Below are 26,443 nucleotides of genomic sequence, written 5' to 3'. Positions count from 1 at the left end.
TAAAAGTATTTCAGCATCAAAGGTAATGAGCATCTTTTTGCATAAAGGTAGATAGTTTCATCATTTTCCATTTATAGGTAGATTATGTTCATTAACAGTAAAGTCATTTCTCTTTTTCCCTACTGAGCCCCTCAACAGGCACAAGGGAAAAGAGCCAACCTTTGCCCTGCACAGTAGATGGTGCTAGATGATGCTGAAGCAATATGTTGAGCGGTTAACTGAGTTTATCTCACTAAACCAACTGGTACCATGTTTTGTCACATACAGAGCTTAAGTATATTTCACCCTATTTTGAAACATGTCAGTACTTCTTAATGGTAAAATGTGGTTCTTTTCAATGCCGTGACTGCATATAGATCTAATGATCACAGTTGCAGGTGACCCAGAATCTTGAGCTCTCTCCTTGCCACCCTTCTTCCCACAGTATTATGTACAAGAGCTAAGGTGAGAGACCCACAGGCAAAAGGAAACATAAAAATTTAAAAAAGAAACCTTGATGCATTGTGTAAACACCATCTTCCCAATTTCTTTGTCATACATTGGTGACTCCCCTCTGATACAGGCAATCCCAACTCTTGGAGAATCACAAAACATTCTTTTTTTTTTTTCAGAACCGGGGATTGAACTCAGATCCTTATGTTTGCCAGTCAAGCGCTTATCCTACTGAGCCATCTCCCCAGCCCACAAAAAGTTCTTTTAATGAAATATTTTTGAGAAAATTCATGCAACCATGCATCTCCTAGGTAAGCTAAGTGGTCATGATTCAGAAAGAACTAGACAGTTTCCTTGAACAGCTGACTATAGGCCACGTGATTGTCCATGGCCAGAGCATTTTTAAGACACTGCCAGAAATACAGGTGAGCCTGTGGATTTGTTGGCCACTCAAGGACAGAACTCCCACAGAGCCTTTTCCGAAGCTGCAGAAATTTGGACTTCTTTAGGGGCTTTTCAAGGAATATCAAGACAATCACATCTACTTTTTCATCCATGAGCCTTTGATGGGATAAGTAAAATGCTATCTTAAAATTCTCTGTCTTTGCATACTTTTCTGTCATAACAAACACTGTCTTTTTGCTAAGCTGTATGCTCTGTGAAAGGTTTTCCAGAACTGGCTGGCCTGGTAACCAGTCCCTTTCTTCCAGACATAAATTAAAATGTTTCTCTCTTGGGTCTTCCAATGTGGCCACCAACTCATCCAAGACCCACTCTGTCACTGCTGGGTCTTTAGTGTCATACACAATAAAAGCATCATAGCAGCATTCTACTGATCGCAGAGGCTGATACCCCCTTATCTTTGCCTTACAGAAATGGTAAATATACCACATATCCCAGAAATACAAGTGACTTGCTGTCATAACCACCATCAGAAAGAGAGCGACAGATGTGGAAAATGAGAACATAATCAGGTTAGTCAGGTCTAACTCACAAGTATACAGATCCAAAGAGACAACACTCTGGCCTTTGTGTGCTCCTGGCCCCATACAAGTCACTTCTGTGGCCAGGTAAGGAATAGTCACCTCTGTATGATTAACCCACCAGACAAACCACACAGCATCGCAGTTGCATAGGAACTGATTATGATGTAGAAGCAACATCTCCAGATTGTTGAGGACATTTTGTGGGAAGCTAGTTTTTTGGATAACCTGGATTTTATTTGAACTGAGATCAAGATATCGCAACTGGAAAGCGTCTTCTAGAAAATGCTTTGTCAGATATCTGATTTGATTCTTCATAAGAATCAGTTTCTTGAGGCTTCTGGAACAGTTGGCTAATTTTTCAGGGACAGTTGTCAGTTGGTTGTGGCTGAGGTCCAAAATTTCCAGATTCTTCATAAACTGGAGATTTCTCCAATTGAAAGATCTGAGCCCATTTTTGGCCAAGGAGAGATTCTTTAGATTTGGGGGCATGCTACAGAAAACATCAGGAGGCAAGAAACTCAGGGAATTTCTAGAGATGTCCAATTCTTCTAAGTTTAGCAGATTCTGGAAGAATTGTAAATATCTATTATCACCATCTCGCCATAAAATATCTAAGTGATTTCCTCTGAATTCTAGAATTTTGAGAGATTCACTCTCCATCTTCAGGCTGGTGGAGGTCGAGATGTCATTATTGTTCATCATCAGTTTCTTCAGAAACTTTAGGTTCTTGGTAAAGTTGAGCATGTGAGTAATTCCTTCAGATTGAAAATAATAGCTGTTGCTGCTTAAGTCCAGGACTTCCAGGTTGTGAAGCTCCTCAAAGGCTGTTGAGTGGAGTAAATCAAGCCGGTTGTTAGAGCAGTCTAAATATTTCAGCTGATGTAAATACTGGAATTCACTTCCATTGAGAGTTTGGCCAATGGCATTTCCTGACAAGTTGAGGCACTTGATGAAAGAAAGGTGCTGAAAATCAGAGGGATTGACGAAAAATATATTATTTCTACTCAGGTCCAAGGTCTGCCCGTACATGTAGCAATCATTATTAAAAGCCAAGAAAGGAGTCTCTTTGTTTTTGTACCTGCATCTCCTTGCATACTCGTCATATCTGAAGTAATGGAATGTCTCCAGGACCTGAGGTCCGTGGCTTTCTACAGAAGTTATGCCATTAGAGCAGAAGCCAGTTTCACTTGAATCTCCTGAAGGTGATATTTTATTCATTGAAAGATCTAACACTTTCAAATGTTGAAATTGTTTAAATATGCTGAGGTTAGCAATTTTTATAAAGTTAGTGCCCAGATCAAGAACTTCAAGTTTGTGAAGATCACGTAAGGGAGAAAGATTAAAGCTTGTCAGCTCTTTAAAAACATATCCTTTGATCCGCAAAACTTTCAGGTTTTTCAATGAAGAAAATGACTGTGACAGATTTAGAAATGTATGATAGACCTGAAGTTCATAATTGAAGGACATATCCAATTGGATGAGATTGGGGAGAAAATGCAAAAATTTGGCATCTCCAATTTCTTTGGCCAAGTAGTTTTGGGAAAGGTCTAGTAGTTTAAGGTTTTTCATGTTTTTAAACCATGTTGTGGGCACATGCTGAAGAGAGTTGCTCTGTAGACGCAATATTTGTAGCTCTCTCAGGGCATCAAAAGCATTTTTGTGAATCTGCAGGGGGGAGTTATTTTCACAGGGTGTGCAAGGAAATGGGACATTATAACAGCGAGGGCAATTTCCACTTAGGTCAAGAATTTGCAATTGGTTGAGGTTATTAAAATCATCTTTTTGGATATTTGTGATAATGTTATTGTAAAGATAGAGTTCCGTTAAATTAGATGGCAAGAGAGTGGGGACAGCTGTAATGTTGTTAGCTTTCAGGGAGAGCACTTTTAAATTTCTCAGGTTTTGAAAGGCATCTTTTTCAATTGAATAGGAAACATTACAGGGATTGCGATAGTAACAGTTTTGGCCCAAGTAGAGCATTTCTATGTTGACCAGTGCTGTTAGATTTTCCTTCATGATGAAAAAGATATTGTTGGCCTCAAGGCTCAGAAGCTGCAAGCTTGGTGGAAGGTCCTGAGGTATCTCTAGAAGCTGGTTTGCATCTAGGTAAAGAGATTTTAAATACGTGAGTCTACTAAAGCTTTTGGGTTTAATCTGCAGCCTCCTGGTACACACATTGTTTTTGGGCCCTGTCCGAACAGGTATACAGTTACATCTGAAGTCAACCTCTTCTAGATGGTCCAGGTTATGGAAGGAGTCTGGGGAAATACTTGGGATGTGGTTAATAGTGAGGGTGAGGTTGGTGGCATTGGTGGGAATACCTTTCGGAATTTCTGTCAAGTGTTTATCTGTGCAGTCCACAATCACATGGGTCTTTGAAGCATCCAGACTGACATCACAGGGCAGGGTTTTAGGAAACCATCTAGCCCCAAGAAGTTTGGAAATGAGGATCATGTTCAAAAGGATAAGAAATTGTCTCTTCAGTATCCACACTGGAAGCCCCTGAAAAAAGCAAGAATGAATAAATCATTGTTCTAAAATATACCAAAAATCAGAATTCAAACATTATATTTGCTGCATCTCTTTTGTTACACTGTAAAAGGAAACAACTCAGATGTTGTTCTTAATGGTCTAAACAGAAAGTCCGACCCTGAGATTTCATCAATGACTGAGCTTTCATCTATGTATCTATGTATCTATCTATCCATCTATCTATCTATATTACTTTTAATACCTTAGCTTTCTAGCAAAATAGCTTTTAAGTTGTAGAAGCAGGATTTCTCCTACTTGCTTTTATGTAGTATGCTGCCATGGAAAGGCCACTGATCAGCTGCCAAAGTCTAAAATGTGAAGGGTCAAGGAATGTTTATAAATACAAGTACACTTGGGAAAAGTAATACACGAAAATTTTAGTAATTTATATTTACTTTCTAAGACTGCCCTGGTACATATCACTGGGGTATCTCATAATATTTAAGCCTCATGATATTTTAGTTGGAAAAGAAGAGATCTATGATCCCAGTATTGAAATTTAAGTAATGACTTAGCAATATTAATTGGCATTCCCAAGGTGACCCATTTAACAAATGGTGCTTGATTGTCCAGCATACATTCCTGCCTTCTTGGCCCTGGCCTTCTAGAAGTTGGTTCTCGCATTGGACCATTTTTAGAAATTATCTCCAAATTGATTTATAGATGTGAGTTTTCCCTACACATTGGGTCTCCAGTGCATAAATTTCTTTTTTTTTTTCTTGTCTCAAGACAGAATTTTATTCATTCTCCTCCCAGACCTCCCAGCACTCTGTAGTCAGCTCACACTATAGAGGAGTGAATTTCTTGGGTCTGGATTGGGAACCTGGAGAGAAGAGGATTTTGAGGCATGTTCCCTTCTGCAGAACACATTTAACTTAAGAAGGAAGTAGATTAAACGCATTTTGTTATGAGATTTTCACAATGTTTCTTGAGCTATTATCATACCAGGCTTAAGCATTTCTGCTGTGTGTCTTGCTCCAGTCATCTCTAAGACTCTAGGTGACTTAGCAATAATGCGATGGCTTTATTTTTGACACCTCTGTCTTTCAGCAGAACTGAGGAAAGTGGCAGAAATGGGAAAAACCAAGGGTGGCTGTCAGTCCCTATAAGGCTTGTTCTGAGTACCATTTGGTAGTTTAAGCAAGCCAGTAATCCCAGCTTCACCACCACAGCGTGTGGGAGGCCGAGCACAGGCCAAACGTGACATGTCTCTAAGAATCAGTACCATGTGGGTAGGCCTCTGTGCTTTGCTTTTGGCCGTGGTTGTGACGTTCCTTAGCAGCTGGACCCCTGAGCAAGTTGTGCATTACTCGAACATGCTCAGCCAAGGCAGCACGTAGGGACTGCTGCCCAGACCTTGCTGTGCACCGAAGCATGTGCCCCTGGGCCGTTTGCTGGGTGGGGAAGCACTTCTTCTGACTCAGGAAAAGGCAAGTGGTAGCACTGACTGGGGACTCTCAGGTTAGTGTCAGAGTGGAGCCTGATCTCTCTGAAGTCTACTTTGTATCTCTTGGAAAGAGCACCATGCCTTAACTCTCTCACTCTGGCTTCTCATTGCCACTGCCCTGAACCGCACCCCTCTTCCTGCCACCCTGCCCTGGTCTTCACTCATTGCCACATCTCCTCATGCAGTCTTTGCCTCTCCAGTGCATAAATTTCGAGAGGAGATGTTAGTAGCAGACACTGAAGTTTGAGTGACCTGTAACCATAGGATTGATCAAGTGGGATCCTTATAGGAGTTAGAGGTCAGCTATTAGCAATTATGCTAAGACTATATACATAAAACAAGACTCTACAGGCAAAATGGAACATATAGAAGCCTACCCAGAAAGGTGATTCTTGGGCTTCTAGGTTTAGCATGAGAGACAAAGGAACCCTGGAAAGAAAGGCCTTTAAAGAGAATACATGAGAAATTCCAAACAGCTTTGTTACTCTCCATATTACGCTCAACTGTCCCTGCCTTTGAGGGTGGCTTAGCCATGAATTTGCTGTGAGGTGTCAGGATTTTTATCAGTATTTTACTTCCTGTCACTGGTTTTCACTCAACCAGAACTTACGCATGGAAAGATCCAACGTATGTTTCTACAATAAGCTTCTAATTCAATTAATGATTTTATCTTCCCAGTTGACTGAATCCATGGATTGTGTTAATACTAATAGACCAAGTGTGCATTTAATTTAATTCCTCTAACAGGAGGTAAATAAAATTTCCCAGACCTTTCTTTTTCTGTGATGCAGCATAACCCAGAAGGATCTAAAAAGACTTTTGCGTCCACCTTTACATGCCTAAAGTTTGTTGAACTTAGGTACACGAAACTGTCTTTTTTTTCCTCTTCCACGACCCTGGGTTTTCCTCCCTGTCACAGTAAGGCTGTTCACTGAGACCAGTTAAGCACCTTGTTCACCCTTCTCAGCACCCTCTTGCTTTCCTATGTTAGTTAACACAGTACCAGCTGGGATTATTCCGCCCTTGCTCTAGTCCAAACACTTGTCTGTAGGATGACAATCCATATTATCTGTCAAGCTTTCCAAACATCAATTATTTTCTTGCTCCAGTGTCTCTAAAATGGCTTTCTTTTTCTTTACAGTATGAGCTCAGACTTTTTATCATGAGATCTAAAATCTTCCATAATGGAACCCTGTCTGTTTGTGGGAGTTTACTTGACACATCTCTTTAAATGCTAAGTTCAAGATCCCTAACATACAAGTCTCTCTGCTTGGGATTCTCTTTTCAACCATTTTCATGCACCAGAATTCTAGCTCTCTTTCAAAGCTATATCACTGTAACTGGAGCACTCAAATACCTGGGAGTATATGGCAATAGATAGTTGACAATACACAAAGTTCTTAGGTAAATATGGCACATCTTCCTACAGCATAACTATTACTCTAAGACTTAAGGAAAATGGTTACTATTCAGTCCATAGAGAGATATTGAGTCAAGAAAAAAAATATGGAACTTAGAAGAGAGAAAGGAACAAAGCAGAGTGGGTCCTTTGTATGGGTCTTGATCACAGAACTCCATATCCTAGAATATAACCTTAGCTGTATTTCTGTCAGAAGACATGATGGGTGCATGCACTGCACCATCAGAAAGCAATAAGTAGGACTGGTCAAATAGCTCAGCAGATTAAAGCACCTGCAAGCAGGAGCAAGGGTCAGGGATTAGATCCCTGGGCCTGCTATGCCGCCCCGCCCCTGAGGTGCACTGAGAAAGTAAATGAGACTGGATGTGGTGGTGCATGCCTGTAATTCCAGCTCTTGGGAGGTTGTAAATAGGTGGATCACTATGACTCTGATCTAGTAGTGAAACCCTCAAGATCCTGTAGACCCGTTCTTAAAATACAAAAAAAATGAAAGAGAGAACATGATGGAACCATGGGTGATGACTGCTCTGACTTCTTCAGGCTGAAATGGGTTGTAGTTGTTGACTGACAGCTAGAGATACTCTCCATAGGTTCTATCTAAAGGCCCTCAATAGACAACAGGCATTTTTTTTCTCTTGGGTAGAGGAATAACTTTAAATCTGAAGAAGACAAAGCCAAAGAAATAATTAAAAAGGCATGAGCCAAATAATAACATCAACAGAATAATTATGAATATAAAGATTTTTACCAAGGAGACAGTAATGACTTCCCATAAAGATGATAAAGATAGGGTTCAGGGAACCTCAGTATCTTACATTGATTTGATATCTAATATCTTGAACAGCTATTGAGACATTAGCAGAAGGATCTGGAGTATAATATTTTTTAAATTTGTAATCATAAAAAGACTGCAATTTTTTGTGGGTCCATTGGAATATACTGATTACTCTCCAGTTTGCAAGTGGGATCACCAGATGGTTAACTGCTGAAAAATCTGCATGAGTATCTATCAAAAATCTCACAGGCTTTTCCCTTATATTGGCAGTTAACATGGGTTCCTGCAGTAGAGAGGTGGAAACCCATGACCTCATCAAACATAAACTTCCTCTGATTCCATCATAAAAATTTTCTTTCTTTCCTCTCTAGCAGCTCTCAAGATTTTTGCTTGAAATGTCTTTTTTTTTCTGTCTGGATCGAGAGAAGCATTATATTTTTTCCTGTTTTTCAATTGATCTTCCTTCCTATAGACTGATAGCATCACATTTTTTCTATTTTTCCATTTTGTATCTTTTCCACTATGAAATATTTTCTGATCAGTTTGTATCAACTGAGACAAATTATTTTTCCTAACTCTCTTAACTTTTGCAGCTCGTATCAGATATCTGGGGCCCACTAGGCACCACATGTATACTAATGTAGGCAACTGAATATAGTTAGTTAAGGCCTTAGTATGTATCATATAACCTTTTAGACAAGATCTGGTGGATACCAGTAAAAGGAATCTAAAAGTAATCTAGCATATTTGTTAGAAGTTTTACCTGCATGATTATCTGAGTTTTGGCATTTCTAGGAAAAAGCAAATTTTCTGAGATCAAATCAAAGTATGAACATTTGAGCTAAGAGGTTGAGAAATTGTTGTTAAGGACTAATGTTAACCCCACTGGCTCTTACACCCCTTTATTTATGAATTCTGCAATTTACTAAAAGTTACTTTAGTTGTAATATTCTTTACATTTTAATGACTTATGAAAACCAGATTAGGGGCTGGGTAGATGGCTCAGTAGAGTAAGTGCTTGCCTGGCAAGTGCCAGGGCCTTCGTTCAATTCAAAGTTCCGGAAAAAAAAAGAAAACAAAATTAATACCTTATTTTACTGTCAATATCTTTAAGTAATGTAAGTACAGTATGGCATAATTTCTAGTTACAGTTTTTGAGAAAACAATGGCATGAGCAAGTATATTATTTTGTACTTGTGTTTTTGAACTCCAAACTTACTGCCTTTGCTTTTAATTTAAGATTTAGAAATTTACAAAATAATTGCAGTCATAAGAGATGGGGAGATAGTTCAGTAGAATAAGCACCTGCCTGGCAAGTGCAGGGTCCTGAGTTCAATCCCCAGTACTGCAAAAAAAAAAAAAAGAATTTTGTTAGGATAGATATCCAGCTACTTTCTCTTAGTTCAGTAAGAAGAAAGATTTGTACAAATAGTGCTTAAACAAGATATCATGTCTGCATCTTGTACTATGAATAACTACTACAAAGACAACAATATGCAATGTATTAATTGTTGTACCTGTCCTACTGTTTTGAAATTGTCTCATTGTTATTACTTTCTCAATAAAATTAATTTTAAAAAAGAAGAAAAAAACAAACAGGAAAGAAAGAAAGCAATAAGTAATTCTGAGGGCCAGCCAAATTGCTCAGCAGATTAGAGAACCTGCAAACAGGCACAGGGGTGGAGGGCTCGATCCCCAGGACTGCGGAGCCAGGGCACCCTGAGATGGCAGTCGTGGCACGCACCTATAATGCCAGTACTTGGGAGGTTGTAAACAGGAGAATCACTATGAGTATGAAGAGTGAGACCCTAAACACCTCATAGACCCTTCCCTAAAAATACAAAAAAAAGTAGCTCTGTTAAGAGTGATATTGTGGATGAGGGAGGTGAACAGTGTTCCAGAAAGGATGATATGGTTAAAGGACAATCATGAGCCAGTCCTCTCTTCGCACCCCATTCCCATGAATGTGTATCAGAGCCTAGGAAGAAGTGGGAGTGTCCCTGAATTAACTGATTTTAACAATATGAAGCAATTGAGACTGAAATCATCAAACTGAGATTTCTAAGATATTTAGATATTTTGTGGATTGAGCAAAGTAGGGACTCTAAAGAAGTTTATTTATGGGAAAATAAAATGATGCCCTAACAGTGACATGCTGGCAAATGTTTAACAACTGCCTTTCAATGTTCATCCCACATCCCCCAACAAAGCTCCATGTGTTAAGTCCTGATTTATAGTATTCATCAAATTTCATAGCATCGATATTTCTACCCAGCCAATTTCGAAATACCAGTGTGATGGCACTGAATGCAGATCTGTGGGGAGATGCACAGAACTGCTCTTTCTTTCCCTTCCTCTCATTTTCTTATATTTTATTTTTTATTAGTACATGTTTTTGGTACATAGTGACTCCATTGGTCACAAGGAGTGTGTACACGTACATAGCACATCACAGTTCTTGTCTTGGTCCCCTGCCCTTCCAATCCCTCAAACTTTCTTCTTAAAATGAATTCATATTTATTTTATTTTATTTTATTATTTATTTATTGTTAATTTTATTGAGAAACAAATAGCAATGAGACAGTTTCAATAATTAGTACATCGCATATTGTTGTCTTCATAGTGGTTATTCATAGTACAAGATGCAGACATGGTATCCTGTCCAAACACTATTAGTTCAAATCTTTCTTGTCATTGAAATAAGACAAAGTAGTTGTATATCTATCCTACCCTTTCACATTTATACGGAAGCTCCATTTTCATTTTTTCTTTCAAATAAGTTATTTTCTTTAAATATCTCTTCCGTTCAGGCGCAGAATGGGGGACAAATAACAGGAAGTAGAAAGAACTTGTTCTATTGGAAAGATGAGCAAGACAACTCCTGTTCTAAGCCTGTATTTGAAGACAAGGTTCCACTGAGCTTAACACAGCTGAGACAATGATTGTGAAATCTTCAGATTTACACACTGACGTATAAATTCAAACGCAAACTTTACTAGAAAACTGATTTTTGCCTTACTTCTAAATTGTGTCTTGTGTGTGTCCACTTTTCACCCAGCCTACTGCCACCTCCCTCTTCCAGTTAGTCATTTCTCTTACCTGCCCTAGTGCTCTGGCCTCCAAACTGCTCTCCATGTGATTCATCAATCAGCATCAGAACATTCTCTCTAAATGTGAAGCAGGTCAATTGCACTGATCTATTGCACTTTGAATGAAATACAGTCTTCTATTACTTCTATTATGCATGTTCTGGCTCTAGTCTGCCTCTCTGACCATATATGTGTATAAATGTTAACTAATTTAATCCTCACAATAGCTATATGAGGAAGTCTTATAGGTTACAGGTCTTCAATCCCTTATCTAATAGCATTGGGACTAGATGTGCTCTACATTTCAAAATTTTTCAGATTTCATGATGTGTGTACTTTCTATTATATGATATCTATTGGGGCTTGGGCATCTGGCCCCAACTGAACTCACAAATCTCTGCAATGGTGAAAAAGATTTTGCACTTTAGAATATTTTGCAGAAAAAAAAAGAATAACCAGATCTTCAGTTTAGATAAAGACTGCCCTCCAAATGCATCCGACCATGTCTTGTGCCCATGACCTGAGGGCAAAGCTTTCATATTTGGGATTTTGGAATGTCAGGCTTCTCCATTTTCATTGTATCAGTGAGTCACCAGAGCTGCAGAGAGGCCTATGTATGTTCTGTAATAGACTGTTTTGCTTTCAGAGCACTGAGCACAATCAGAAATTATTTTGCTGATGCATCGCCTTATTCATAAGCTCCAAGAGATCTGAGCTTTATGTGTCCTCAGGTAAAATATACCTGGACTTAGGACTAAATCATGTTTGGTAAATACACAAGTGAAACAATGAATTCATGCACAAATTAGCAGTGAATTAAAACAAAATACCCTAAAAATGTTTCTCCTGAGGAAGATTCTTTCAGGCTACACTGTCAGACTCAGGAAGGGTTCCTTCGGTCTCTTCTACAAGAACCCTTCTGGGATTGAAGCAGACAGAAGTACACCCTCCCTTCTCTCTTCCTCTTACTGATTGCACATGAGGCTGTGCAATAGAAGACTGGTTTAAGGATTAGAAGAACTAGGTCTTAGTCTGGCTTGGTAGTTCACTAACCAGACATTCCTCAGGGTCTGAGAGAATACATCCCACAAGACAATGGCACATACCATAACAACAAAGGGGGCATATCAAAGGCCCAGCCACCATCCCCACCCCCACTACTTTGGATCAAGAAAATGGATCTGAACTGGGCAGTGCTCCAACAATGCCTTATCTAGAAATTGTGCCAAGTATCTCATGAGAAAGAATTGATAGTAAATATCAAATTCCGCTGACTCATTCATTCTTCCATTGAAAAGTATGAACTGGGTACCTGCCTGGGGCAGGAGACACATTGCCTCTGCCCATAAAGTGTACAAAATCTTTTGGGAGAAAACAATATAGAAATGTAAAATACAATGTAGAAATCCATGATTTCTTTCCACACAAGATGCTGCAGGACTGTCCTGCAACAACATTGTATATGGTTAGATTTCTGGACATATGTGTAAACATATATAATTCTTTATTCCTATTTTTTAAATATATTTTATTTTTTAAATTTTTTTGTCATATTTTGTAGGGACTTAAAGTTCAACATATCAATACTTGATGAAAAATACCTGTCCCATGTTTTGCCTAACGTGTTTAATATTCAGACAGAGAGTGAGGTTAAGCTCAACAGCCTAGGTTATATGGTAATAGCAATAAGCTTATCTCCTGGAAGGTCAACAACCTAAGTTAGTTTGCAGACCAAAAATTAGAGAAAAAGGAGGGCTACAAGGAAAGCCAACATTATGGCCCTAGCCTTCCAACGTCAATTAAGACTCAGGACATATGAGAACCTGTACGCTAACATCATCTAACTCAGTTGTGTTCCAAATTTTTTGACCATGGAGATTCTGGAGCCAAAGAGGAAAGTGATTGATGATGTAGAGTGTGCCTAAGGAGAGTCACATGGAGAGAAAACACTCTCTCAGGCTTTCACAGAGAGCACATTGGCCAAGCAACGGCCGTGACTCATCCACATGACTGACACTGACAAAGGATCTACAAGCTGAGGTACAGGGTAGGGTCTCAGGATAAATCCTGAGGGGATTTGACTGACCTTATCAGATCCAAAAGCTACAACTCTTGTTGCATAGGTCTTGCTTTATCTTGGTCTTAACCATCCAGCAGAAAAGAATAAAAATGAAATAGAAGTAAAGCCATACTATTATGTTGAGCTGTAGGGGACTCAGGTCTACAATTTCTGACACTGCCAGTCAAGCAGAAGACCCAATACTATTATGGATTACTGGACTCTTTTAGAATATTTTGCTGAATTAACACACCTATAATATTCAAATGACAGAACTAAACAAAATAAGGGGATATAGATGAGTGTCCATTTTGTATCTGTGTATTCAAACTGGTTAGGATAGATATATAGCTACATTCTCTTAATTCAAAGGATAGAGGGATTGGTTCTAATAGTGTTTGTAAATAGGATATCATGTCTGCATCTTGTACAGCAAATAATCACTAGGAAGACAGTATTCAATGTGTCAATTATTTGAATTGTCCTACCAATTTGATTTGAAACTGTCTCATTGCTATTTATTTCTTAATAAAATTATGGAAAAAAGATGCTGATATTCATATTATGTGTAGCTTAAATGTATGTTGCTCTTAATTTATTAGGCAGTTTCTGATAATTTCAATAAAATCTTTTCATTATCATCAGCGTCCCAAAATTGCTATACATCTCCCAATATATTTTCCCCCTTTTCCTCGTGTCATAGTGACAGGTTTTCCAGTTTTAGTTGGACATTCACCACTCTGAAAAATGATTATATTTCCCAGATTCCTTTGCAGATAAGGATGTCTATGTGATTAAGGATTGGCCATTTGACCAAGGTGATTTGAGAGAAAGTGAAGCATGCAACTTCTGGGAACTGTCGTTAATAAACAGCAGAGCTAGTCCTGTTCTTCCCCGACTTGTATGGTGAAATGAGGGAAACATGCCAGTCATGGTGCAGCTACAGGGTGCATGATCCAAAACATCCAGAACCTTCCTTACATGACCTCATACATCCCAGAAGTAACACATGATTCTGAATTGCACACTTCCAGTTTATGAGAAATAAGAAAATGTATTTGCTAAGCCAATGTAAATTGAATGTTCATTGCACAAATGAAAACCTAATTTTAACCAACATAGAATTTGATGATAAGTCGCTATTCATGAAAACACCTAGGTTATAGTCATTTCATCAGGCTATGGGCAAGAAAGACGCAGATATTGGAGACTGGAAAACTGGTGTCCCATGTTAGGCTACTATAGGACACTTGATAAAACTATTACCTGTTAGCCCTGGCTGGGAGGCAGAATGCATTCCAACTTTACCCTTAAGGGAAATTGTTGGGCAACATTCAGAATGATAATTTGTGTTGACGGCTTCTTGTTGGTTTTTAACAGTCTTATCAGAGATATCAACTAGGGCTGAAGCTGACCTGTCTTCAAGCAGGGCCAGAAGGAAATCTGGATTCTCCAGGAGAGATTTTTGTCCACCTGCAGCCTTAAACTCTAACTTAAAACTTTTTCTATTGGGATCCAGTTGAATTGCAAAAGACAGTTTTTCTTTAAATGAAGGCAGATGGAATGGACAGAGAAAGCATTGGGGGAAATAAGTGAGTGTGCACATGCATTTTCCACTAAGCATTTTCTGGCAGACAATAAAAACCACAACAGGGTAATAATGTGATAAAGAGTGTTGCCTTCCCCTTGACCTATGCAGCCTCAGGATGACTGATTAAATTGAGAGAGCACATCACAGAACAGAAAGGGGGCATGGAACATAGAGGGGAAAATGGATCATCATGTTTAGACCTAACATTGTCTAGAACTGGAGTAGCCACCATTCACACATGGCTCTTTAATTATAAACAAATTGTAGAATTCTCTTTGTCACACTAACTGTACTGTAAGTGCTCAAAAGCCACACTAAGATAGTGGCCAATGTATTTGAGGATACAGATAAAAGCATTTTTATCATTGAGAAAGATAATACTGGTCAAGATCATGTGTCAGCAAACTTATTATATAAAGGTATGTTTTAGGCAAAATTAGAAATACTATGCAGGATCTTTAATAGTCATTTGGAATGTGAACTATTAGAATTATAACACTTATTCTTAGCTCACAGGATGCGCAAAAGCAGGTGATTGCCGGGTGTGATAGTGCATACCTATAATCCCAGCACTCAGGACACTGAGGGAGGAGGATTGTCATGAATTAGAGGCCAGCCTGGGCTATACAGTGATTCTGAGGCCAGCATGGACTACATAGCAAGACCTTGTCTCAAACAAATGAACAAAGAAACACCAAGTGGTATAACATTACAGGCTACAAGTCATTATCTGCAGACCTCTGATCTAGATAGAATCTCAGATTATCTAGAGTTAATCTATGCATGGAAATAACTCCAAGGGTGTGCAGTCCAAGTCTACCAAGGATTAGGTGAAATTGAACATGATGTGATTTCAATATGATTCACTTCCTCTTTCAATTCTAAGAGATAAGTTCACTTCCAATAAGGAAAGTGAGAAGCAGAGGTGGTGTTGCTTGCCCCAGGTGGGACCCAGGAAATTCAGACACAAAGCTTGCACTATTACCTGTTCTACGCTAGCCCCTTTATCTCTCCCTTTAGTTTGGGAACACCTTTAGGCCCAGTAACCATGCTTTGTCTTCATGCATCCTCCATCAGAATGATGACTGCCACAAACTGAGTGCAACAGAGTTATCTGCTGAAGAAAACAAAGCTTTTGACTAAAAATCCCATGGAAGGCCCACATTAAGCAATCCTAACTAGTAAGATTTGTTCCTGAAGATCAGATTTTGTCAAGGGAACAAGGACTGGCCCAGAGGGCCTAGAACTTCCCCTTATTGCTGAAACAAAATGCTTGAAGCCTTTAATTAAGGAAGGAAAGGTTTCTTTAGCTCAAAATCTGTGACATTTCAGTCCACAATCAGCTGGGTGTGAGGCAGGGTAGCACAGCACAGGGACCACTCTTCAAGGCAGCAAAAGCAGCAAGAGTAAAAGGGAGAAGTGCAATCCTCTTTTCCTCCCTAATATTGTAAGGAGACTACCACCCCCTGGGATGGTGTAGCACTCAAACCATCTCCCTGCCCCCTCTTGCACAGGATGAGGATGTTTACAAAGTGAGGACCCTGACCCCCTGCTGAATCCCTTAGTTAAACTTCCAAATGTCTCAAGTTTACACAACATACCAACCATTACTGAGGTGGAATAAGGAAAATATGCAAAAGATAGGAGATGGCTTTCATTGGTAAGGGACCTAGCCACAGGGAAGTGGAGCTAGGAACTCCCTTATGTGCTTTCCCCAGGAACGCTGGTCCTTTGACCCTGAAACACCAGAGGAAGCACAGTTAATTTGTTTCACCTATGAACAGATATTCCCAGGTAAGGCTTGCCCTGCCCCACACTCTAGGAACCCAAGGCCAACTGGCCCTTGTCATTCTACCTGGTAGATAAGACTCCTCTAGGCTCTTCCTCCAGCCTTGCTGGAAGCCTGGAATTTGGAGCCTGCAAGATGTCCGCATTCCAAGACTCCAGCCAGAAGAGAAGATTAACTGCAAGGAGAAAGGTGGGCTCTGATCTAGCAGGTAAGTAGAAAAATGGACTCAAGGAACAAAGCCTCACTAAATCAGTTAAAGAGAAAGTGTACCTTTGAGATTTAGAAACATAAGAGAAATTTTTAAGAGTACTTCTTACAAATGTGTTAAAGTGTTCCTTTATTCCAATGGAAACTTTCTTAAGTGTGGAAAGGTTTCTCTTTCAAGCAATTGGGAACTCCACGCTTCAGTTTTATGCTAGCGTCTGTTAATATTATTCTAAAATGTAAAGATTTCACACTGAGCCAGATGTATTTTGTCACATGATACAGATAATGCATGCTATTTTGTTTTGCTTGTTTTTGGACATGAGTGCCTAAAGACACGCATCTTTCAGTAATTTGATTTATAAAACAGCATGGTACACAAGACAGAAGCCTGGCTTTGGGGATGAATCATGGCTAATTACTCATGCAAATACCCTGGGTAAATTTGGATGCTCAATTATTGAGGTAATTATGGTAGAAATGGGAATGTGTGGTTTTTGTATGCACAGGTGTTTCTATTCTCTTAGTAAATCACCTCATTTGTTAAAATGGAAAATGCAGAGTTCTTGTTGGGCAGCCATCAGTCATTCATGTGTTTGTGTGTTTTAAAATGAAAGCTGCCTTTTATTCTGTACTTATTTGCCAGGTGCTAAGAGAAACATTGCTTCTATTACGTCACTGATCCCTCATCTTGAAGTTGAAGGGACAGATTAATATTCCCACTTTACTGATGAGGAATCAGAGACCACAGAGACAATTTCAAGCTGAGATTCAAACCTATTTTTGACCAATCTTCTTCAAGTTCCTCATACAGCTGTAGAAAATGGCTTGGTATAATGTCCTTGCTCTGCAATTTCCTTTTGGATTGAATGCTCCTTGACACTCTACTGCTTTCTATTTTGTACTATTTAGAATTTTTGCAGGAGGGGAATTGGATGCTTTTGTAAGAAAAATCTCCAAATACTTAAAAAGTATATTTATGCTTTGAGTGGAAATAAGTTGAAGGGGGAAAAAGAATGGTTTTGATACTATAGTTCTTATGAATGGCACAGTATGTCTACCAATGGTACATCAGGGCAGTGTATGAATTTTTCAATTCATTTTTATTTATTTATTTATTTATTTAGGCGGAACCAGGGATTGAACTCAGGCTCTTGTGCTTGCCAGGGAAGCTCTTATTCCACTGAGCCATCTCCCCAGCCCTGAATTTTTCAATTTAAAGGCACCTTGAACTTTACTTTCATAATAAAGAATTGTGTGCTTATGTAATCATTCAACAACTATTACCAGGAATCCATTGCATGCAGGTTACTGTGCTAGACCAGAGAACATGTTTATTTCTTGTGTGTAGAACTCTCTCTGCTATGGGTAAATACATGGGGAAAATGCGTGGCAAGACAAATAAAGAGATTATGAGACAAGGTCTCAGTCCTAGATGCAAGGCTGCTTGCTGATTCTTCAAACAAGTTTAGATAAACAACACTTCAAAGTGGCAAAGATTGCTGGGCCTGGTGACACACACCATTAATCCCAGCACTCAGGAGCCTGAAGCCTGGAGGATCATCAAAAGTTAAAGGCCATATTGACAGCTACACAGTGAGTTCAAGACTGGACTACAGAGTGGGTCTGGGCTGCCCTTGAACACAGTAAGATGCTGTCTCAAAAAACCAAAACCAAATAAACCCAAACTGGCAAAACCTTATACACTTCAGTGTCTGATTTTCATGGCAGGACTCAAACTTGTATTCTGAACTGAATTCTCTTGATTTTACATCTATATCAGTTTCTCACTAGATTGTTTATGACTACAGACATATGATTACTAATATGAAGAAACATTTACCAAGATGTTCCTAACTTCATGTTTGCAAATACTATTTCTATCTTCAAAACTCTGCAAGTCTGTAAGAGATCGTAATCCAAGGCGGAGGAGATGTATGTAACTGGAAATTTAAATGTCGAAAAAATGAGGAAGTGAGTTTGAGCCATTTGAGTTTTCTGACTTGTGTTTATTCATTCCAGGAGTTAGCATTTGTTCTTGCACGCTAAGATTCAGATTAGAGTTCAGCCTTTCTGCATAGAGCAACCAACTGAATTTTCTTTTTTGTTTTGTTTTGTTTTTTAAAAACTTTATTGATAAACATATAGTAATGAGACAGTTTCAAATCAAATCGGTAGTACAGTTTCAATAACTAACACAATGCATACATTCTTCTTAGTGGTTAATTGCTGTACAATATGTGGACTTGAGATCCTATTTACAAACACCATTAGAACAAATCACTCTATTCATTAAGAGAATGTAACTATATATCTATCCTAACCACTTTGAATACACAGATACAAAATGGAAATTCATCTGTATACCCCTTTTTTTCTATGTTCCGTTATTTGAATATTATAAGTGTGTAAACTCAGCAAAATATTCTAAAAGAGTCCAGTAGCCCACTGAATTTTCTTAAACTTTGACTTTTACATCTGCAGATTGGGGTTAGGGGCAGTTATCTAATGTCATGGTCCCTTTCTGTTGTCCTTATTCTAGGACTCAGGTGGTTGACCTGGAGATCCCTGAAACTTATCTGCCAGGGACTCCCCTCAGATAGGGTCTTCAGAGCCTCCCAGAACTTCATGCCACTACTGCTTCAAAATTATCTAAGCAAAGCCTTTTATTTATTTATTTTAGTTTTGTTTATTTATTTATTTATTTTGCAGTACTGGCGATTTCACTCAGGGCCTTGTGCTATTCTACTGAGCTATCTCCCTGGGCCAGCAAAACCTTTAAACATTGACCGCTTAAGGATTTTGCAGAAGAAAAAACCAGCTAATCCATCTTTCTATAATTTGAAACATGAGATATATTCAGATAAAACTGCTGTGTTCATTCAGTTCAGCTCTCTAAAATATTAAGAATGGGAAGAACTGGATGGGAGCCATCAGTTTGGCAGAATGGTTTAAAATAGGAAACCACTAATAGTGGTAGAGCTGGAGGTTTTAGGATGGAAAACTGTTTAAGGTTTATTATTAAGCAATAAAAGTAAAGTAGAATTTTAAAGAAAGCATCAAAAGATATAAAGGATGGGGTCCTTTTATAATGATAATGCATATATATATAGAAAAAAGTGTAGATTATACCTGCAACCTTCACAGCAATTTCTTTGGAGCAATGGTATAAAGGGGGTGTTTATTGGGGTGAAGAGGATGTCTACTCTCGTGTTATATCTTTGACCCTCTTCTGAAGTATTGTTTTCACTAAAATGCTTTGAAAAAGTAAAATAACCAAGGAAATAATAAAACCTATTATAACAACATGGGAGGAAACTGAGAAAACAATTAAATTCAGTAAACATTCATTGATATCTGCTACACACTGGCTACATTTCTCAGTGGCAGCACAGCAACATCCTGCACTCCTCCGCAGCTGCCCCAGGCCACTTTCCAGATCACCGGAGCAGGCAAAATTCCCAACTCAGCTGAGCTTAAAGACAGTGTGAATACCTGTGTTCCTATAGAAGTGAGCCATTTGAATGGCACTTTATGGGCCAAGGTGGGGACCCCACAGCCAGATATCCTGGGTAGAATCACAAAATATGGCTGCCTAGCTGGAGGAGAGTGGAGAAGTAATTGTTGGAAATGCCCCAGTTGGAGTTCACTGACTTCTGGCTACAGAAGGCAGGACATGAAGACGCTAAATTGTTTGGTAACTAGATTTATGTTGTGTGCAACTGTCTCTCCAGGGGCTAACCAAGTGAATAAGGGAAGTTGCTGCAGTGCTATTTATTTGTAGACTGAGCCTCCACTAGGAATTTCCCTAACAGATTTTTAATTGTTTAGAAATGTTTCTAAATGTTTCTAGATGTTTCTCCCATCTTTGCACATTTTTAAAATATTTCTAATCATGTTCTAATTGCTGTAAAGTAACGACATCATAGAGGTCAAAGTGATGTTGTATAACAACAAAATGTACAAGGACACACCGAATATTCTTTAAAAATGAGAGACATTTTAGTGTTTACTCTCTACTTGACTTGATTTTCAGACTAACATAATAAAATGATATAAAGTAATTTTATGTAAATCAGGAAGTCAGCAGCTATTACATGTTTTCACAATCACCAAAGACTCCAAGAGAGTAAACCTCATGTGACCTCATCCTCCTGTTCTCTATCAGCACAGATTGACAAATTTTTCTGTAGAGGGTGGGTTAATAAATTTTTTAGTGAAATATTTTAGTACTACCTAACTTCTAGTATAGATTGATGGGGTTGGCCACTGATTCAAAAGCAGTTAGAGATTCTACATAAACAGGAGCAAAAACGATAGAGCTATTGGTAGACACTTTAACTTTGAATTCAACTTCTAGGTGCCATGGAAGAATATTTTTTGTGGTGTTTTTCAATCATTAAAAAATGAAAATAATATTTTTACCTTGTTGGCTACACAAAAAGAGATGAAGACTGGATATAACACATAGTTTGCCAACCTCAGCCCTAAACTCTGGTCAGATTCTGAGGTGAAAAGTGTCTTAGAAGGGAGAAAGACTGGTTAGTTAATTCATAGTAGTGTTTTTTAATGCCAGCTTAGCCCTCCAATTTTTTAAATACTCATATTTGATAAGTAGTACCACTGATATCTCTTCATTCCTTTAGTCATGGAGAAATTAGTTAAGTTGATGTTTATATTTTAAAAATTGCGCAGCCACTGTTAACATTTTGGCATGTGTCCTGTCCTTCCAGTGCTAATTTCCCCATCCCTGCATCTACTTTGCATGTTAAGAAGCATTTTAGTAATAGCCATGACTTTCTCAGAGGAAGGATTTGGTTTTAAATCCTTATCCAACATGGGACATGCATATTTCTTTAGCCAGGCTGCAGAAACTATTTTGGTAAATGGTTCACCACACTCTCTGTCACTTCTTTTCTATCTTCTTCTATTTTTAACTGTCCACTTTTTTTATAAATTTATTTTTAAAGAATACAAAATGGTAATAGAAAAAAGCCCAGCATTGTAAACAATAAAAAATTTCAACAACAATTGTTGCTGTACTGCGTGTTATTTTCAGCTTAGTTGTTTAGGATACCAGATGTAAACATGCAAGATTGGTTTAAACAGAAAACAAAACAAAATAAAAACAAAAATCTTACAAGAAGTTCAAAAGGAAGAAAAGTGAGAATAAAAAGAAAAACAATTAAGTGTTAACTTCTGGTTTCAAAAGGCCAGCAAAAATTGACAGTACAATTATCGAAACTATCCTGCATATATACCTAAATATATCTTTTTCCCTTCTTTCTTTTGTCCTTTTCCTCATCCCAGTTTTTCCTTCCTACTGAACAAATTCTTTCCTTTTCACAGTATCTGTTGTAGCTTTTAGATTTTTATTACTCTTTCTGGTTCACACACCAGAATTTGGAGAAGTCCAACATCCAGATTAAAGAATCTGACATGAGTTGAATATTTTACCTGTGCTTTGGGACCTTGCATTTTTTTCTTTTGAAAGTTGTTTTCATGTTCCTTAGAAAAGGTCTAGAAATTTTCCCCTTTGTTCCTAAGATGCAATAATGGAACCCACATTTCTTGAGTGCCTGTGATAGAAGTATGTGCCAGGCTTGGAAAGATGCAGGAGTTTCAGACAGCTCTGGAATCAGGTTGCCCAAACCATGACCTTAAGCACCTTAGACCCTCAAACCCCAATTTCCTTATTTGTACCTCACATGGGCTGCTTTGATGCTGAAACAGAATCATGTGTATCAAGTCCTTAACCCAATGCTTGACTAGCAGTAAGTGGCCAAAGCCTGTGAGGTCCCTGCATGACCATCATTTCTATTGTGCCATCCTTCAAGAAGCACAGAAAGATAGTCATGTGCCCCCTTTAAAATAGACATCTGGGTTTCTAGGAAATGAAACAAGAAGTGGTTCTTTTGTAGCACAGTAGTCCCATAATTACTACTTTATTAGATCTTAGTCATTAAATGAGTCCAACATTCATATCTAGACATCAATGTGGATTCCTAGTGAAAATCCTCCACTGTGACTAGTGTGCATGACAAAATAATTTTGGAAAAAAGCCACCCATATCTTTTTCTGATTTACTTTTGGCATACCTCATCACTTACACTTGTACCACACCACTCACAAAAACCTTGACTAAACCCGGTGTTATTGGAGTCTAACAGTGGTCCTGAAGGCAACTGGGAAAGTGTTATAATACTCCTTTCAGAGTCAGAGAAACTGAGCTTTCTAAAGGCTCAGGTGTTAGGCACCAGATCCCCCAGCCAGTGATTGGAAGAGCCATCCACTGGCAAAAACTCTCCTTGAGTACACGTCAGTCAGGTTCTTCTAAGCCTAGGTGACTTGGCCTTTGGGTTTTGTGTCCATCTTTGCATTGCCCAGTTGGAGTAAGACTCCTGCCCAGTTAATTCATTGAGAATCCTCCTGCATACCTTGGTTTGTCATTACCTTGAGTATTTGATGAAATTTCTCATTTCTCTCACCCCCCCCCGAAGATGATTTGGACTACATGCATATCTTGATCTATAGGCTTCTTCCCTGTATCCAGCAAGAACCTGGTCTAGTCAGTTTAGCCGGAATTCCTTCACCCATGAAGTTTCCTCTAGTAATTTTCCATCTACTGACTGCTGTCCTCCTCACGCCATACATGAAATTGAGCCCCGTTCTCTACTGAGTTCTCTTTTTTCTTGTTCCCATATTTCCTGTAGTGCCCCTTTAACTACTTGGCAGCTCTGTTTTTCTTTGGCAGAATCAGAATTTGGGGTGCTGTCCTATGTGCACCCCACCAACATAGTCAGCCTCACAACACCAGATGCTAGGAAAAACACAAAGTAAATTCCATGATTTGGATGGCTTTAAATCCAAAAATCTAGGATGAAAAAGGGGACCCACTGAAGCTACATCTCTAACGAAGATGTGTTCCTGATAACTACAGTTTGTATTTAACTTTTACAGGAAGTTGGGAAGAACAAACATCCATGGATCTAAAATTATGAAATACTCCCTTACTTAATCTGAGTGATCAAACGGCACAAAACAGTTTCCCCGCAGGAAATAAGCAAAGTACAAACCTTAAACATTACTCCTGCCCACTGGTTTCAGCTCTTCCCCCAAAGATTACAGATAACAATTTTAAGATTCTCTTACCATTTTTAATCTTCTTGCAAAGTGGAATGCAGAGGTCTGGTTGAAGAGCAAAGAGCATGAGAGGTACCAAGGTCAGCCCAGGATGAAGCCAGCAGCATCAACTAAGATAAAGACAAGCATCATATTTGACATTGCAAAGACAGAAGAACACTGTAGTTGAAAACCATGCTGGGAAAATTGCCTTCAAATGTGCTATTGAAAATACCAATCACTGGCATTTATTCCTTCAAAGTTAGAGAAAGTCAAACCCTAAAAAAAATAACATATCTAACATTACTAAAACTTGAACTTATCTTACAGGAACTGACATTTTAGACAATCACATTTTCCCTTGCAGTCTAAAAAAAAATTATACACATGATTTAAGTCCCCTCTCCTCCCTTTTCCAGTCCTTTCTAACAGGGCATGCATCTACTTACTTAAATCATCCAAATTCGTTCCAATACTGAAAATACTTTCCTTGATTGCAAGGAGCCTTGTGAGATGCTGGGATGAACACCAGACAGCGTAGAGTCATAGAGACTCCCAGCTGCCAGCCCCTGGGTTTGAAGTGCAAAGACAAGTTGGAGGCAGTGGGGGGAGCAGGGAGGAGCGTGACTTTTTAAGTCACCCCAGACATGAGGTTTGCGGAAACACCAAGTTCCTCTTATTTCTACCACCATAACTGGAAGAATAACTCATCTGAACTTTTAAGAATTCAGTACACCAATCTGCTTTCTTTTTTATAGCAGAGATTTTTCTTTTCTTTCTTTTTTTTGTATTTTATGGAAGGGTCCACAGGGTGTTCAGGGTCTCACTACTAGATTGGACTTGTAGTGATCCGCCTGTTTACAGCCTCCCAAGAGCTGGCACACCACCACGCCCGGTCTCAAGTGTCATCTCAGCATGCCCCAGGGGCAGGGCTGGCACAGCATATAGCAAAGATTTTAACCTTAGCATTCTTGACACTTTCGACCAGATCATTCTTTGTTGGGTTGCAGAATGTGTGGCCCCATCTCTGCTGTGTGCCCATCAGATGCCAGTAGTACTCTGTCCTCTGAGTTATGAGAAGCAGAAATGTCACAAAACTTTGTAAATTTTCCCTGGAGAGGCAGAATACCCCAGATGGAGAACCACCATTCTGTAGATGTCTTAGAGACAAATCTAACTTACATTTGTTGTTTTGAGCCTGGCAGGAAGAGCTATTGGTTTTCAAGCAATGGTAAAGCTCCAGTTGGTTGACTCACTTTATCTTAAAAAAAGTCAGCTGCATTTGTGGTCTAGTGTCCTATAAAGGCTTGCTTGTCAAAATGTGGCCCCTGGCAAAATGATTCCCTTCTCAACTGATTATCAAATCCTTTTGTGGATCTAGTCGAAATACTGTAGCCATTTCTACAAAATATCTCATCCATTTCATTAAATTTCCTTAATCCATCTATTCTGTCTGGGAAGGAATGTGGTAAATGCAGAGTTTGACATGACGAAATCAGGTAATAATGATCAGGCTTAATGTGGGTTGAAAAGTCATTGGTTGGAGTACTCCTTTGTTGTAAGAACAATAAGTTTCAGTCATTTGTAGGAAAATGATGTACATTCAGATCACAATGTTAAGTGAAATAAATCAGACACACAAGTTGAAAGATTGCATGGTATTTCATACAAGAGAAAGGCAACATATAGATAATTTAAAGAACCAAATAAAAAATAGATAATAGGAAACAGGGAGTTAGATCTTTTGGAAAGGACAAGTGGGCCAAGAGAGAGAGGGAAGGAGGAGGGAGAGGATAGGAAAAACGAAGCAAAAGAATGCAGATGTGTTGTGCATATGCACCAACTCCTCATGATTAACGTTAATCATTTTGATTGTAGATGTACGAATAAAACATTTTTGAGAAAAAAAAATCAGTTGGGTGTGGTGGCATCGTGCCTGTACAGGAGGATGAAGCTGGAGGATTGCTCTGAATTCGAGGTGAGCCTGAACAGCGTCATGAGACCCTGGCTCTAAATAAATAAATAAATAAATAAATAAATAAATAAAATAAAAAAGAAAAGTCATTGATGCTCCAAATCAGCCAAACAACTACTAGTTACTCTAATAACAGGTGGCATTTACTGAGGCTTTGTTGTGAGCTAGGTACTGGTGTAACTTCACATGTATTCTATCAATAAACACTAAAAGTAAAGTAAATATCTTACTGCTTTGTTCTTTTCATAACAAATACTGGAACTGATGCAGAAACAATTTTGACCTTGCTTCATGTGACATAGCAAAAGGATACTCAACACAGGCAGTAAAAATTACACATCTCAGCTGGGTATAGTGGCACATGTCTATAATCCCAGCACTTGTGAGGCCAAGGGTAGAGAAATGCTACAAGTTTGAGTTTACATGGTGAGATACTGTCTGAAAAACAAACAAAAAAAATCAGACATCTCCTATCAAAGCTCTCTACTATGCCAACAATATGGAAAAGTTAATAGCTTTCTCTGATATAAACAATAACTGGTCCAGAGTAGAAATGAATGAAAGGAGAGAACCCATTCTCAACAGTAACATTTAGAACACTTGGAAAGAAGGTTAACAAGGAACACAAGTAATTAGGACAGTTGGGGGAGCTGGGGGCTTCTCCTAGCAGGCTGCACCCTTTTCCTGTGTCCTCCTCAGCCTCCTTGCATTGTCCCTGTCAACCTGTCCTGGGTTCTTGGAGGCCTCACCTTGTGAACAGCCCCTTGCTCTCCATCATCAGATTCGCGCTAGCCTTTGGGAGGCCCTGGGGCAGGAGTTGGAAGGCAGGATCCCTGTCCCTGCATCCCTGCTCTGCCTCTGAGAATGAACAGCAAGCCTTGTCTTGTGATAGTCTGCTCCCAGAATCCCATTCTTTCCTCCTTCCCTTGCCACTTCACACTCGGTTGGCTGGGGAGGCTCTCTCCTGAGGTGCTGCACCAGCCTTTCCAATTTCCTTAAATCTTGCACAAGGACAGATTCAC

At 38.9% G+C, this 26,443-nt stretch overlaps 1 protein-coding gene across 2 annotated transcripts; it reads right to left on the bottom strand.

The window, feature by feature from the left end:
• Positions 1 to 663: 663 nt before the first annotated feature.
• Positions 664 to 24,031, bottom strand: Tlr7 (toll like receptor 7). Of its 2 annotated transcripts, XM_023719568.1 has the most exons (4): positions 23,896 to 24,031; positions 23,477 to 23,577; positions 3,740 to 3,920; positions 664 to 3,520 (listed from the first exon to the last, which is right to left on the bottom strand). In XM_023719568.1, the coding sequence occupies exons 2-4, from the start codon at positions 23,477 to 23,479 to the stop codon at positions 774 to 776; spliced, it is 2,931 nt and encodes a 976-aa protein (XP_023575336.1). In that variant the 5' UTR covers positions 23,480 to 23,577; positions 23,896 to 24,031; the 3' UTR covers positions 664 to 773. The 2 variants fall into 2 exon arrangements, with proteins under 2 accessions (XP_023575336.1, XP_004635101.1); XM_004635044.2 differs by having other exon boundaries at positions 664 to 3,920.
• Between the last annotated feature and the right edge of the window lie 2,412 nt (positions 24,032 to 26,443).

Source organism: Octodon degus, unplaced genomic scaffold, assembly GCF_000260255.1.
Source record: "Octodon degus isolate 3935 unplaced genomic scaffold, OctDeg1.0 scaffold00069, whole genome shotgun sequence".
NCBI lineage: Eukaryota > Metazoa > Chordata > Mammalia > Rodentia > Octodontidae > Octodon > Octodon degus.
The sequence above is the reverse complement of the archived record's forward strand: the minus strand, read 5'-3'. Positions and strand labels throughout refer to the sequence as shown.